The sequence below is a fragment of the Rhinoderma darwinii genome, chromosome 2, assembly GCF_050947455.1.
Source record: "Rhinoderma darwinii isolate aRhiDar2 chromosome 2, aRhiDar2.hap1, whole genome shotgun sequence".
NCBI classification, from domain to species: domain Eukaryota; kingdom Metazoa; phylum Chordata; class Amphibia; order Anura; family Rhinodermatidae; genus Rhinoderma; species Rhinoderma darwinii.
Window position 1 is genome coordinate 376,676,827 of NC_134688.1, and position 15,962 is coordinate 376,692,788.

The following is a 15,962-nucleotide window of genomic DNA, read 5'->3' on the forward strand; positions in this document are numbered from 1 at the left end:
GAACATAGCCTTACAAAGAGATGGCAGAACGCAGCGTTCAGGAAAGATACTCTCTGGGAAATACAAGTATTTAGTAACAGATATCAGGGGAATTAACAGGTCCTCTTAAAAAAAGTAATGATATTGCCTGCATAGCAATTCCCTAATGTTTATTGTATAATTACTCTCCCTTTAGCTGCAGGAGGGAGTTGATAACGACAGAAAGGCCTCTGGGAAATTCACGTTTCCTGCATTTGCTTTGCAAGTTTAGCATCAACCAGCTGCATAGTGGCCTAGAGGTTGGCACGGTTTCTTTTACAGACATGGAGCCCTGGGTTTGAATCTAATGAGGTCAACATCGTCTCGATTGTATGTTCTTGTGTTTGCATAGGATTAGGATTCCTGTAAGCTCCGGTTTTCTTCCACATTTCAAAAACATTTAGTGCTGGATGAGATTACAATCTATGTACAAGGGCCGGACTGAGAATGAGTGGCATAATTATAGGGGTCCCAATTGCGACTGGGCCCCCCCCTCCCCATCCACGGCTATAAAAAGTTACTATAATAACCGCGGCCCATGTAATAAAATACATGGGCCTTTGTTACTATAGTAACTGGCAGTATACTTACCCTCCTCGTTCCGGAGGTCCTGACGTTTCAGCGTCATGATGCTTTGCGCCTCTCACAACATCCCGACACTGGATGGAGTCACGGCCCCCGCTGCGACTGGAGCCGAAGAGGGTAAGTATACTATTACTGTCTGCTGGGGCCCGGGTTGTCCAGTCCCTGTGTATCCTCAGGCCATCACTATCTGACGGGTCAGGGTCCGACTGCCGGGACCCCCGCCAATCAGCTCTTTTGAAGGTTGTGCAGTGCCCATACGAGCGCTGCTTCCCCTTCATTCCGGTCACTTGCTCACACTGTGGATTGCGGCGTCGGTGATACAGTGTGAGCAAGCGACCGGAATGAAGGGGAAGCAGCGCTCGTACGAGCGCTGCACCCCCTTCAAAACAGCATGGTAGGCTTAGATACATGGCCCATGTGTGATCCTGTCTGATGGACGCTGTATTTAAGCCTATCACATGGTAGGCTTAGATACAAGGCTCCAGCAGACAGTAAATCTTATACTGTATAAGATTACTGTCTGCTGGACCCTGTATCGTACAGAGTCCAACAGACAGTATCACACATGGGCCCTGTATCTAAGCCTACCACATGTGTTACTAATGTTTTTTTTGTATTTGGTTTTTTACTGTTTCGGTCGTTGGACTACTTCGGATTCTAGGACTACTTCGATGACTGCTTTTTTCATTCTCCATAAAATGGTTAATGAGGGTTGTGTGGGAGTTTTTTTATTTCAATAAAATATTTTTTCAGTGTATTTGTATCTTTTTAGCCGCTGGCTATTTGATAGCGTCCATTACTAAGGTGGGGCTTAGTGTTATCCAGTGCAGAGGTTAATACTAACCCCAATTCCCGGTACCCCTGGTGGCGGTGGGTACCAGGGTAATAATGGGGGGGGGGGGGTTAGTGTTAACCTTTTCACTGGCTAACATTAAGCCCTGCCTTAATAATGGACGCTGTCAATCAACCAGCGGCCATTACTTAGGCAGTAGTAATAAAGTTTAAAAAAATACAGGGACACAGAAAAAATATTTTATTGAAATAATAAAAAAAAAAAACGACCCTTGTTAACTATTTTATTGAGAATAAAAACAGTCTTCGAAGTAGTCCTCGAGTCCGAAGAAGTCCAAGAACCGAACCTGTAAAGAAAACAAACACACAAAAAAAAAAATAGTAACGCATAAAAAAGCAAAGCAATTATTATGTCACCTTTTCTGGGTGGAGCCACAATGTCTGAGCCCTATATCTAATCCTATCATGTGGTGATAAAGTCTGCTGAGCTACTTATCTAATCCTAGCCATAGTTCTAGGGTCATAGTGCTAAAGATCTGCTGTCTCCTATATATACATACGCGCACACACATTTTCTTGGGGGGGGGGGGGGACGGACTGTATTGGGGCTATTGCCCGACGTTTTAATAACTTAGTGACGCCCCTGGCTGCTAGTGCTGCATCGTTGGGTCACTTAGGAGACACAGCGATGCAGCTGAAAGCTGTGTATGTATGTATATATATCTATCATTAACTACTCATTAATATACACACATCAATCGCATACTTTACTACGCATGTGCACGCGTACATATTCACAAAGTACAAATGTACATGCACACAGCCATGCAATCCTCAGAGAGAAACATTGCTAGTAGTATCGGTTGTACTGAAATCAGATCAGAAATGTCAGACTTGAAGCAAAGGAGGCACGCTATGAAAGTGCCACGATTAAATTCACATTCTGCCAGAATTGTACTGAGACCCTCTGCTAGCAAAAAAAGGGAAGCAAACCTACGGGGCTCTTATAGCCTGGACACCACAGATGACATCTTCTCTATGACATGGCAGAAGTTGTTTAGATAATAACTGTAGCTCAATGGTGTTAAGTAATAATCTGTCATTAGGGGCGCTGACATACCATTTATGCAACTTACTACCTTACACCCTGAGCAAAAACTGTCGTACATGTAATCCCTCAGGTGCCGTGGTCAATAGTGACCGCAGCATCTGAGCGGTTAGATAGAGGGCGGTGACTACTGTAAGCCTGGATAGCAGGGCAGTTAGAGGATATAGTGTTTTTGGACTTTGGAAAGACGTTTGACACTCCGCCATAGGCGCCTAATATGTAAATTAAGGTCTATAGGCTCAGAATTATAGTTTGTATTTGGATTGAAAATTGACTCAAGGACCGTATCCAGAGAGTTGTAGTCTATGATTCCTACTCTGAGTGGTGTACCCCAGGGTTCTGTGCTTGGACCGCTGTTATTTAACTTTATTTATTAATGATATAGAGGATGGGATGTATAGCCTTGCTTACATTTTTGCAGGTGACACCAGGCTATGTAGTATATTTCAGTTTATGGAAGATGTTCATAAATTACAAGCCAACCTAAACACACTGAGTGTTTGGGCATCCACTTGGTAAATGAAGTTCAATGTGGAAAAATGTAAAGTAATAATCTGCATATGTCCTAGAGCTACACTGGGAGAGTCACTTGTTGAGAAGGATCTGGGTGTACTTGTAGATCATAGACTAAATAACAGCATGCAATGTCAATCAGCTGCTCCTAAGGCCAACAAGATAATGTAGTGTATTAACAGAGGCCTGGGCTTGCAGGACAAGGACATAATATGGACGCACTAATGCTTTGTAAAGCCGTAATATCTAGAATATGCAGTTCGGTTTTGGGCTCCAACTCGTAGAAAGGATGCCCTCGAGTTGGAAAAATACAAAGAAGAACCACTAAACTAATAAGGGGCATGGAGAATCTTAGTTATAATAAAATATTAAGAGAATTACATTATTATTTAGTCTTAAAGAGGCTCTGTCACCAGATTTTGCAACCCCTATCTCCTATTGCAGCAGATCGGCGCTGCAATGTAGATAAGAGTAACGTTTTTTTGTTTTTTTTTTTAAAACGAGCATTTTTGGCCAAGTTATGACCATTTTTATATTTATATATGCAAATGAGGCTGGCAAAAGTACAACTGGGCGTGTTTAAAGTTAAAGTACAACTGGGCGTGTATTGTGTATGTACATCTGGGCGTTTTTACTTCTTTTACTAGCTGGGCGTTGTGAATAGAAGTGTATGATGCTGACGAATCAGCATCATCCACTTCTCTTCGTTACCACCCAGCTTCTGGCAGTGCAGACACAGCGTGTTCTCGTGAGATCACACTGTGACGTCACTTCCCCAGGTCCTGCATCGTGTCGGACGAGCGAGGACACATCTGCACCAGAGGCTACAGTTGATTCTGCAGCAGCATCAGCGTTTGCAGGTAAGTAGCTACATCGACTTACCTGAAAACGCCGATGCTCCTGCAGAATCAAATGTAGCCTCTGGTGCAGATGTGTCCTCGCTCGTCCGACACGATGCAGGACCTGGGGCAGGAAGTGAGTGACACACAGCGTGATCTCTCGAGAACACGCTGTGTGTCTGTGCACTGCCAGAAGCTGGGTGGTAACGAAGAGAAGTGGATGATGCTGATTCGTCAGCATCATTCACTTCTATTCACAACGCCCAGCTAGTAAAAGTAGTAAACACGCCCCGATGTACACACACAATACATGCCCAGTTGTACTTTAGAAAGCCTCATTTGCATAAATATAAAAATGGTCATAACTTGGCCAAAAATGCTCGTTTTAAAAAACAAAACAAAAACGTTACTCTTATCTACACTGCAGCGCCGATCTGCTGCAATAGGAGATAGGGGTTGCAAAATCTGGTGACAGAGCCTCTTTAAAGAGAACCTTTCACCTCCCCAAACATGTGCAGCATGTTATAGGAAAGGCTTCACAAACACTCTCACGTAAAATAATTTTTCCAACTCCCTCCATTATTTACATATCAGTGCCGTTATATTTGGCGCCCGATATGTAACTAAGCCCCTGAACAGTCAATGGGGTGTTTCTAACTAACTAAAAGTCAAGTGGGCGTGATGTCTCCGCTCTGACACTGTCCAATCAGCTGCGGACAGTGTCAGGGCGGCTTGCCGTGTGCTCTCTTCCGTGAGAACACACACAGACTTGGTGGTTGTGCTGCAGATAGCGTGGGACGCACGGCCAATTCACGCACATCAGATGTAAGTAGATTTCCTCCTTGTCTCCTCCTCTTCTCTGCTTTCTCGTCTCGTTCCGTGGCGGCGGGAGTGGTGACGTCGATGTGCGAGCAAGCAGCTGTGCGCGCGCTATCTGCAGCACAAACACCAAGTCTGTGTGTGTTCTCGCGGGAGGGAACACAGCGCAAGCCGCCCTGACGCTGTCCGCAGCTGATTGGACAGTGCCAGAGCGGAGGCATCACGCCCCCTTGCCTTTCAGTTAGTTAGAAACGCCCCATTCACTGTTCAGGGGCTTAGTTACATATTGGGCGCCAAATATAACGGCACCAATATGTAAATAACGGAGGGAGTTAGAAAAATAATTTTACGTGAGACAAGGTTTGTGAAGCCTCTCCTATAACATGCTGCACTCAGCTACACATGTTTGGGGAGGTGAAAGGTTCTCTTTAAGAAAATATATCTGGGGGGGGGGGGGATGATTAACTTATAGAAGTATATAAATGGCCTGTACAAAAAAAAAAATGGTGAAAGCATGTTTCATGTAAAATTACCTCAACAGACAAGGGGGCACTGCCTGCATCTGGAGAAGAAAGGTTCAATATCCAGAGACGACAAGCCTTCTCTACCATAAGAACTGTGACTCTGTGGATATAGTCTACCTCAGGAACTAGTCACAAAAAAGACATCGAATTTATGCATTGTTTTTTTTTTCCTTCCTTTGAATCGATAGGGGTAAAACACAGTTCTAAAGTCTACCGATATCCCTTTCTTTCTCCAGTTTCTTGGTTAAACTTGATTGACATACTGTGTCTTTTTTTCAACTGTACTAACTATTAGATCGCGGTGTGCCGAGTGGTTGCCATGTCACCCGTAGGCCTAGTGAAGTCTTTCAGGTCTGCCTTCTGTGTCTGATTATTAAGCCCCATCAGAGGCCTTAATAACTACCCTATAGTGTTTACACAGTGGTCATTCTTCTGATGGGTCGCCACCTTCTTTAAATGAAGATTGCAGCGTTATGTGCTGTACAATCCCTATGCCGGGCTGTTTCTAAAAGCCTTGGGGATGGGGCACTGATCAGAGAGCAATAAAATTGGTCTCCGATCGTTAAACCCCGTAGGGTATGTTCACACGCAGAAACAAAAACGGCTGTAAAATATGGAGCTGTTTTCAGAGCAAACAGCCTCTGATTTTCAGCTGTTTTTGAAGCCACAAACGTTTTTTGGAGCTGTTTTTCTATTGACTCAATGAAAAACCGCTCCAAAAACACCTCCACAAGTGACATGCTACTTCTTTTTACGGGGCCACATATAAAAACGCCCCGTCTGAATGAAATGCCGTTTTTCCTATTGAAATCAATGGGCAGATGTTTGTAGGCGTTCAGCTTGCATTTTTCGAGGCTTTTACACCCGAAAAAACACCTGAAAACACTGCATGTAAACATACCCTTAGATGTCGCGGTCAATAGCGACCGCGGTATTGAAGGTTTTCGACCAGAGGAAGGGGGTTCCCTGTCAGCCAACCACCACCCTGTGACGCTATAGCGGGGGTCAGATGCTTTACTATGGCAGCCCGGGGGGCCTCACAAAAGCCTCCAAGTCTGCCGTAAGCATCTGCCTATTAGGACATGCCAGACGATTATGGAATTGTATTGTATTAAAAACGTGTCAAAAACGGTCCGATTGACATCAATGGGTAAACTCATTGTAGTGCATACTACGCATTTTTTACGCTCGCGTGTTTAAAAAAACGCGTCATGTAAAAAAAAAGAATTGTCTGGTCCATTTTTACACCCCGAAAATGCGCCCAATTCCCAATGGGAGTCCTAAGTACGTGCCCAAACAACGCACCGAAAACTCATAAAAAAACGCCTGTACTTTAAAAAGCTCTTTGCAAAAATGTTTTTTTTTTTTTTTTTTTTAACATTCTTTATTTGTTTTTCCATCAGAAAAAGTGTTTTACATCAAAACAGAAAATATACGCATCCATCATACATATTCGGCAAGTGAAAACAAAAGCAAAATAAAATTAAAAATATTATGCCTATAACACTTCCAAGCACAATGCACCACAGTCTTCTGTTCCAGCAGAAGAGAAGGTAATATGGTGGACAGAATACATGGTTATCAGGAATACATAGCAATACACCTTAAGTAATACTGACCGTGCGTCCAGGAGAGTGGGCATCAAGACAAACGGCATCAGAACCACTACACGTCATAATGAGTTGATTCCACACTTTGCATCGGAGAGAGGGTAAAAGAACTAGGCAGAACCAGAGAACCCGCACACCAGCTACCAGGACAGACCAAGAAAAATGTTAGCGTTTTTTATGCGTTTACAAGTTTTTGTTTTTTTAGCGCCGTGTGAACAAGGCTTTAGTGTCCAGGAACACGCACAGGAGGTTTGTAAACAAAGTTATTGGTCTACTAGGGGAGAGTTGGCTATGGTGGGAGGCAAACGATTAGAGGGAGGGGGAACAGTCAACGAGAGAGAGGCAGCGTGTTATTATGGGAATTTATGGTTGCAGGCATAGCAAAGAGTGTCCACCCAATAACAAGAGGAACCGGACGGAAATAACGGCGCATATCGGGATAACTATTTAAAAAAAAAAAAACAAACAAAAAAAAAACATGGAACGAGACGAGTAGTCAGATATTATTATAATGAAATCAAAGTTGTTTAATATCACGTTCACTGCAGAACCACAAGACTGAGCACAAGCTGCCCCGACACTGTCCGTAGCTGATTGGACAGCGTCAGAGCGATAAGTAACACACCCCCATGCCATTTGTAAATAAAGAAACGCCCCATTGACAGTTAAGGGGTTTATCTACATATCGGGCACCAAATTCAACGGCACCGATATCGAAATAACGGAGGAGGATAGAAAAAAGGTTTTAAAGTGAGACCAGCTTTGTGCAGCAGCGCCTATTACATGGTGCTCTCAGCTGCACATGTAGAGGCAGGTGAAAGGTTCTCTTTAACCCCTTCCCGACAGCCACCGTATATATACAGCATAGGTCAGGTGGGGGAGTATAATGCTGGCTCGGGGTGAGTCCCCTTAGATGTCGTGGTTAGAAACAGGGGGCGGCCCACTGTGACGTTGCATCGGCCTTGCCGTGACGTGATCGCAGGGTGCCGACGTTTGGCATGGCAGCCTGGAGGCATGATGATGGCCCCCAGGTCTGCCGTCTGGCAGGGCATCATAGAAGACTGTCAGTATAACAATATACTGTATATCAATAAAGCATTCCAACAATCACTGGTTCAAGTTCCCTAGGGGGACTAGTAAGATAAATATTTTTTTAATATATAAAAAAAAATTTAAAGTTCAAAATAAAACGTTTTTCCCATTTCTCCCCAAGCACGATGTATTTTTTTTTTTTAACATAACTGGTATCGCCGCGTCCATAAAAGTCTGAACTATTACAGTATAAAATTATTTAACCTGAACGGTGAACACCGTAAAAAAAGAAATAAATAAATGCTAGAATCGCTGTTTTTTTGGTCGCTCCAACTCCCACTAAAAATTGAATAAAAAGTGAGCAGAAAATGTCTCATGTACCCCAAAATGGTACCAATAGAAACTGCAGCTCGCCCTGCAAAAAATTGACCAAAAAAAACTAAGTTATGGCCCTCAGAATATTGTGACAAAACAGAAATTGTATTTTTAACAATCAGTTTTTTTTCCCTGTAAAAGTACTAAAACATGAAAAAAAACCTATATAAACTTGGTATCACCGTAATCGTATTGACCTGCAGAATAAAGTTCACATGCTGTTTTAGCCGCATAAGAACAGCTTGAAAATTAGAAACACCCCCCAAAAGATGGAGGAATTTCTTTTTTTTTTTTTCCCCATTCCATCCCACAAAGATTTTTTTCCAATTTCCGTCTACATTATATGGTACAATAAATGGTGCCGTAAAAATCTACAACTAGTCCCGCAAAAAAATAAGAAGCCCTCATACGGCTATATCGACGGAAAAATAAAGTAATGGCTTTTGGAAGGTGGGGAAGAGAAAACAAAAGTGAAAATCCGAAAAATAGCTGCAGCGGGATGGGGTTAACCATTGATTTCAGGTGTTTCATTCAGTCCCATTGCCACATGTGTATAAAATCCAGCGCCTAGCCATGCAGTCTGCCTTTACAAACAGCTTTGAAAGAATGGGTTATTCTAAAATTCTCAAGAGCTCACTGAATTTGAGCGTAGTACTGTGATAGGTTGTCACCGTTGCAAGAAGTCAGCTCATGAAGTTTCTTACCTTCTAGATAGTCCACGATCAACTGTGAGTTGTATTGTAAAGTGGAAGCATTTAGGAACCACAGCAACTCTGCCACGTAAAGTTACAGAGCGAGTGCGGATGAGCATAGTTCATAAAGGCCGCCAATGTTCTGCTGACTCAATATCTGTCCTCAGAACATTAGACCGTTATACCCCTTGAAAAAGCCATCCACGCGAAACGCGCGTTGGGGTCTCTCCATACCTGGGAAGTCACTGGACCATAGGAACCACATGGGTTAGTAACGCTACTTTCTGTGCCCTATAAAATTCACTTGTTTTTATACCTACACTCTGGGAAGAGCTGTGTGTTTCACTGAGGCTAAGACACTTTGAACCTAATGATTGACGCCCTGTATACATACAAGCATGGCTAATGTAACTGGTAGTACTCATCTCTTACTTTGTTTCATATTAACACCATTATGAGATTGATTGTACCTGTGTTACGATCTGCTTAGATACCTTACCTTGTTTTCTTGCTTTGCGTCATATACTGTTATTTGACTGCTGCCTTAGAACAGTTCACAGTTTCTTCTGTTGGAGATTTTTCTTCCTTCCTTTTTTGTGCTATATACTAGTGGTTTCCTATTGTCCTCCTACGCTACTGGAGGTATACAGTTGTCCGATTTGTAGTCTACTTTTTAATCTATATGTAATTTGTATTGTCTAATAAAATTTATTTTTCTATGCCTTTGGCAAATCATATTCTAATAGTACATGACTCCTTATTCTCTGTGTTTTCCTAATGTATTTTGGAGTTTCTATTCTGACATTGGGGAGTTCTAAATCCGCACTTGCTGGTGACCTAGCCCGTATAGTAATTTTTCCTGTAAGACATGTTTATTATACCATCAGTAATGTAGATTAAAGCAGGGTTAATTTCTAGTGCTATTAGGGCCTGTATATCTGTCCCTTCAATATGCGTAGGTAGGCCTTTTTTTATTTTTTTAGTATAACTAAGGTGGACCTGACTTCTGAATAGTCCTCAATTGCTCATCTTTAAGAGGACTCGGGGAGGGGTCTTACCCACCAACCCTACTCTAGACATTTGTAAGTAACTGCACTTTCCCCTTTGTGACCAGGGTGCGTATCTGGACACATTTTCAGACTCCCAGGAAACTTCAGTGTACTCTCTGTGACTGAGGGAGGAAAAAATGTAATTCCCTTCCTAAGGCTACATTCACACGACATTGAAGAACGGCTGTGTGACAGGAAACAATGCTTGTAACTGCTGGTAAAAACTGATCCTGGCTGAGGGCTCCCCGCACACAACGCTACTTTGAGCGCTGAGCCCATGGAAGTCTTTGAGGAATCCCCGGCAAGAGGGATTCCGCTCCTACAGTGAGCTACAGTAGTGCAATCTACAGGGGAGAGGGGTGGTATCTACCGGGGGAGCTATATGGGGGGTGTGGCACTATCTAGAATGGACACTGGCACTATCTACAATTGGCACTCTGGCACTATCTACAATGGCCACTGTCACTTTATATGTGAGCACCATTTTACTTTATATGTGGATACTGTGGCACTATCTATAGTGGGCTCTGTGGCACTATGTGGGCACTGGTACTATGTGGGCATTATCTACAGTGGGAACTGTGGCACTATCTATAGGGACATTTCAGCACTATCTACATAGGCACTGTTGTGTTTTCACGGGGTTGGGACAAAAAAAAAAACCTGACAGATGAAAGTCATCCTTTATTTTAACAGCCATGAAAAACTGATGGCAAACGGCCATTCAGACGGACTGAAAACTGATGAAAATTTAGAGATACACTGATGCAAGATGGCCATGAAAAACTGACCGTCGATCAGTTTTCAATGGCCATTTTTTTTCACTGTCGTGTGAATGTAGCCTTGTGTCTGGTATATATTTCAAGTGAGCCTGCTAAGCCACTGGTGGTTTAATAGAGCTGGCAAAATATGCACGCTCTCCATCTTATCTCTCTGCTGCCTGGATGTGTGAGGCTTAGGAGAAGCGATATGCAACCGCCATGGTGTCTCGACCATCTGTGGAGACCTGGGATAGAGACATAGCACGGCCCTTTCAGGCGCCCAGCACTCTCACCCATTTAATAATTCGCCACCTTCTTCAGATGTATCTACTTTTCCTTACTGGCACCTTTTTTGGCGTTTATATCCTTCTGTGGGGAGTATCTCACAGATGCTGCTATAAAGCAAGTATTTTCCGTCCTGGCCGCCGGTAAAATCCTGAGAGAAGTCCCGTGCTGTATCGAGACTTCTGTCAGGTCATTATGGCCGTTGTCTATCGGCGGCCGCAATCTTTTCTGACGACCAATCTGGAGGGAGCCGCTGCAACCTATTAGGTGGCTGCCTCCCGCCTAACAAACACCCCTGATCCGATGTATGGTTGTATATATTTGTGTGGTATACAATTTAGACCTTCATGCTGATGTATTCAAGGTTTGCAATCCTGCGACTCTGCGGAAGCTGTTGTTTCCTTAGTTACTTTTCTCTTCTAACCTTAACGGTTGTGCTTTATTGTGCTGCCTAACATGCACTTCAGGATGTCGGATAATGCAACCTTCATCTATGCACACAGTAAATACTCCTTCCAGATTTATAACCTCTATTCTTATTCTTTGTGACTACATTTTCAACAGAATTATATTACTAAGTGTCATTAAAAATCCTGAAGAAAGTTTTAAAAAAAACATTGGACCATTAAAAGGGACTTCCCACCATAGCTATGATATGCCATTACTATCTGATCAGTGGGAGATCAACCGCTGAAATCTTACTCTGATACCTAAAATTTTTTTGTTTTTTTTTTAGGGCAGTTTCACCCCTGATCAATTGAATGGGACTCTTCTCTGCACAGCATCTGTTTGGGAATGGCCTCTTTGTTCAAGGGATCCGTGTGGGTCTCAGCATTCGGACCCTTACCAATCAGATAGGGATGGCATTTAACCATGACATGATTTTTTTTTTTTTTTCATCTGAACATTCATTGTGATAGTTTCATACACAAAAAAATGTTTCATATTGTTCAAACCTCTACATGTTTATTACTCTACCTGCGACTTTACGTCTTTTATTCACCAAAGGTAATTCTACACTCCGGTATTAAGGGTCATCATTTTGCACGATTATAAATAAGTTTACATTCAATTATGAATACAGTTCTACATTGACATCTATTTGATTTATTATTTTAAGTACAGAGCGTACTTGACGGAGGAGTTGTGAACGACGCTGATGTTCATTACCAGCTTTGAGCTGTAGATGTCTCTAGACACTCAGCTGTTCAAATAAAGTTGATCTTTCATCAGAAATTGCACACATTCCCTAAAATGTTAGAATTATTTTTTTAGTAGACTGAGTTTTGACAACTCCAACTTTAAAGGGGTTTTCTATAGAAATGTGCTGCTTGATTTAGATATTTATATACTAATATATCTTTAAAAAAAAATGTTATGCCTCTGTCTCCTACTCTGAAAACGAACAGCCGTGGGTGACGTGTCATCACTTGACCATGGACTGTATCCAAATTATAGGTCCATCCACTTTGTATAAACATCTATAATTTTACTATGCTGTTTGCCACGGTTGCACTAGTAATGTCACTACACCTCCACCCACACCACACTACATTTACATTAGAGCATTTGTACATTGACCTATCAACAAAGTACTAAATGGGTGCCGGTCCCTATGCGTAAGGAGTTGTGGCTTCAGGGAGTTGTGCCGCATGACCAATAATAGGAAGTAGGGGCAAAGTAGGGGCAAAAAAAAATATTCAGCCCCCTTCAGAAACCATTTAGAGGGAGCAATCAAAATGATCACAGGCCTGTATGCATTTGTCATTCTGCATCAATCTAATAGGGCTCATTCACATGGCAGTGCTGGGTGCATAGACCATGTATGCTGGCACACTAACTTCCTGCTTTTGTGCCACCGTGAGGCAGCATATTCTACCCTAGAAGCAATGCTTCCAAATATCTTCAAAATATGGTATGTGATGCTGCATGGCACTTTTTTTTATTTTTTATTTTTTTTTCTACACAGATTTGATTATTTGAAATCTGAGGCACATAGAGTTGCATTATGGTCCCATAACAAGTTATGGGCGTCATCTTTGGGATTTGTGTGATATGGATCCTGAATACAGCTGTGGTGCTTGGAGCTTAAGGGGTTAAGCAATGTATATAATTGATTTAAACGGCTACCATTTTCTTATAAATGTAAAGAGTGACTGGGTCACTGTGCTTATCCACTCACCTTATTTAGCCTTGGGATTTTAGCAATTTCCTATTTACCTGCACAACATTCCTCTCCATGCAAGATAGCTCATTGTATTTGTTCAACAATGCTCTCAAATTCTTGATGTATGCAAAAAAAAAAAAAAGTCCTATTATCTTATAAAATTGTGTTTCTTAGAGCTTTTCACCATCGATTAAATACGGGGCATGAGCTCTTGAAACCAAACTTGTATAGACTTGTGCTTTTGGTTTTTTCCAGAGAATACATACGACTATGTTCCAGCCACCGTCAATGTGTGCGCAGAGGCTGTCAAGCTCTTATTTTGTATGATAATGGCCTTTCGAGTTCTTGTGAAAGGTAAGTTGTCTCCAGCGTTTTTCCACTGTTAGAACGCAATACATTAGTGTTCACCTCATTTGTAGCCCGGCAGCTGTGACTACGGGTTTTATTTATGTTCTTGTCAGAATACCGTTTTAGAACACATAACATTAATACAGAATAATTATCAGGCCCTTTTCAATGCAGCAAGTTGTTGAGACAAACACAATGCAACGAAGCATATGACAATAAAGACTGGATAATAGATCTGTAAAATATTCAAAGAAATGGTACATTGTCAGCGAGAGTGTGACATTGTAAAGTCGCATAAGGTAGGGGTGCTAATAAGCATGCACATCATGGAAGACTGAGAACAAGGCAAGTGGCGCAAGGTGAAGAAACACCAGTAAGAAGTAAAGAGAGGGGGAAGAAGGATACATGAGAGAAGAAATAAAAAAAATAAAGGAGCAAAGGGGGGGAGAGAAGAATATGTAGTTCTACGACACGGTACAAGAAAGATTTAATATGCCACCATAAAAATGGAGTGAAATGAGTCCGGGTTGTTGAATAGTATCCAGCATGACCAAACTTTCAGAGTGATTTTGTCGATCATTTTCTTATTACATAAACTCCTTCAATGTGAGTAATATAATTTACCTATTGACCCCATTCCTGCACTGGTGTGAAACCATAAACTTTACCAATGACGTAGGATTACAGCATGTAACTGCAGCGCTCTAATAAATCTTAAAACACAAATAAATAAAAAACGCAGGGTCGCACATGGACTTGATTTAAAAATATCCTATTGTTTTGTGTCTACAGCTCCCGGTCAGACCAATGTGTCTCCATGGTTACAGACTACAAACTCCTACTGTAGTCAGATCCTGCATTCATGTGTTACTCCACTCCCTCGGTCCCCTATCCCACCACTTCTCTTGTTAACCTGCAGACACGGGTTTAATCAGATGATAACCCCCACAAGGCTTTAAGCACGATTCCTCACTTCATCACCAACGTGTGCCAGGCCCCAAGGGGGGGTAAGAATAGATTGCAATAGGGCATCTGCACTAATATACCAGTTTGTGAAAGTCTATTAGAAACTGACTACAGGGTTGTTAAAGCTAAAATGGTTCTATTGGTACTAAACAGGACTACTTCTAATCTTGTATTCCATTTAGTCTTTTTTTTTTATTATTATTGCAATACGTCCAGAATATTTCTATGTTGCTTTTATACTTTTCAGAAAGGCGATCATTGCGATGCTCTTCATGCTTTACATTGAAGGAATTCTGCCGTTACATAAAATGGGCTGTGCCTGCGTTTCTTTACTTTTTAGACAATCTGATCATCTTCTATGTCCTGACCTATCTACAGCCTGTAAGTGATTAATAAGGATTCAGTATTTTGTATTGTCAGTGATGTTTTGCTGTATTCTATTTGGATTTGCATTTCTTTTTAAGATACATTTTTCTATACTTTGGATAAACACTCTAAGGCCGAATCCAGACGACCATAGAATGTATACGTCCGTGTGACGGCCAATAAAACAACGACCGTGTGAAGGGTCCGTTGAACAATAGAACATGTCCTATTTTCTTCAGTTTTAACGGATCCCTCGATAGACTGAAGTCCATGAGGGATCCGTGAAAACGGGTCCTGCACGGGTACAACTCTGACATGAAAAACGGCTGTTTTTCATGTCCGAGTTTGCACTCTGTCATGTGAATCTAGCCTTCGGATGCCTTTTTTTGATACGCACAAAATTCTTCAAACCACCGAAGAATGATTCGTGATCTGAAAAAGCGTTTTCAGTGCAAATTATGAATGAGATTTTTACAAATTTTATTGACATTCATTTCTATACACGGCAGTTTTCAGGCTGTGGAAAATGAGGTTTAACCCCTTCCCGACATCCGCCGTATATATACGGTTCACGCCGGGTGGGGGAATATGGAGCGGGCTCACGGGCTGAGTCCGCTCCATAGAGCGAGTGTGTCAGTTGTGTGTTACAGCCGACACTTCCGGGTTACGAGCGGGATCACGCTTTAGTGCGATCCCGCTTGTTTAACCCGTTAAATGCCGAGTTCAATAGAGATCGCGGCATTTAAATTACTAAAAACAGGGGGCGACCCCCTGTAACGTCTCATCGGCACCCCCGCAGCGAGATCTGGTGGAGACGTTGGTTCACACGGCTGCCTGGGGGTCTGACGAAGTCCCCCAGGTCCGCCATCTTGGTACTCCTATGAAGCTCTGCCTCCGGCAGGGCTTCATAGGAGACTGTCAGAATCACAATATACTGCAATACATTAGTATTGCAGTATATCGTGCAAGCGATCTAACGATCGCTGGTTGAAGTCCCCTAGGGGGACTAATAAAAAATGAGTTAAATAAAGTTGTTAGTTTTTTTTTTGTGTAAAAAAAAAATTAAAAATTAAAAGTTCAAAATACCCCCCTTTTCCCATTTTCCCCCTAGAG

At 42.2% G+C, this 15,962-nt stretch overlaps 1 protein-coding gene across 2 annotated transcripts in view; it reads left to right on the forward strand.

The window, feature by feature from the left end:
* The window catches only part of SLC35A5 (solute carrier family 35 member A5), a 30,368-nt gene that overhangs the window by 10,258 nt on the left and 4,148 nt on the right, over positions 1-15,962 (forward strand). For both annotated transcript variants that reach the window (XM_075853908.1, XM_075853909.1), the window contains exons 3-4: positions 13,425-13,523; positions 14,731-14,864. In XM_075853908.1, the coding sequence (XP_075710023.1) occupies positions 13,425-13,523; positions 14,731-14,864 (233 nt within the window). The remainder of the gene's footprint in view (positions 1-13,424; positions 13,524-14,730; positions 14,865-15,962) is intronic.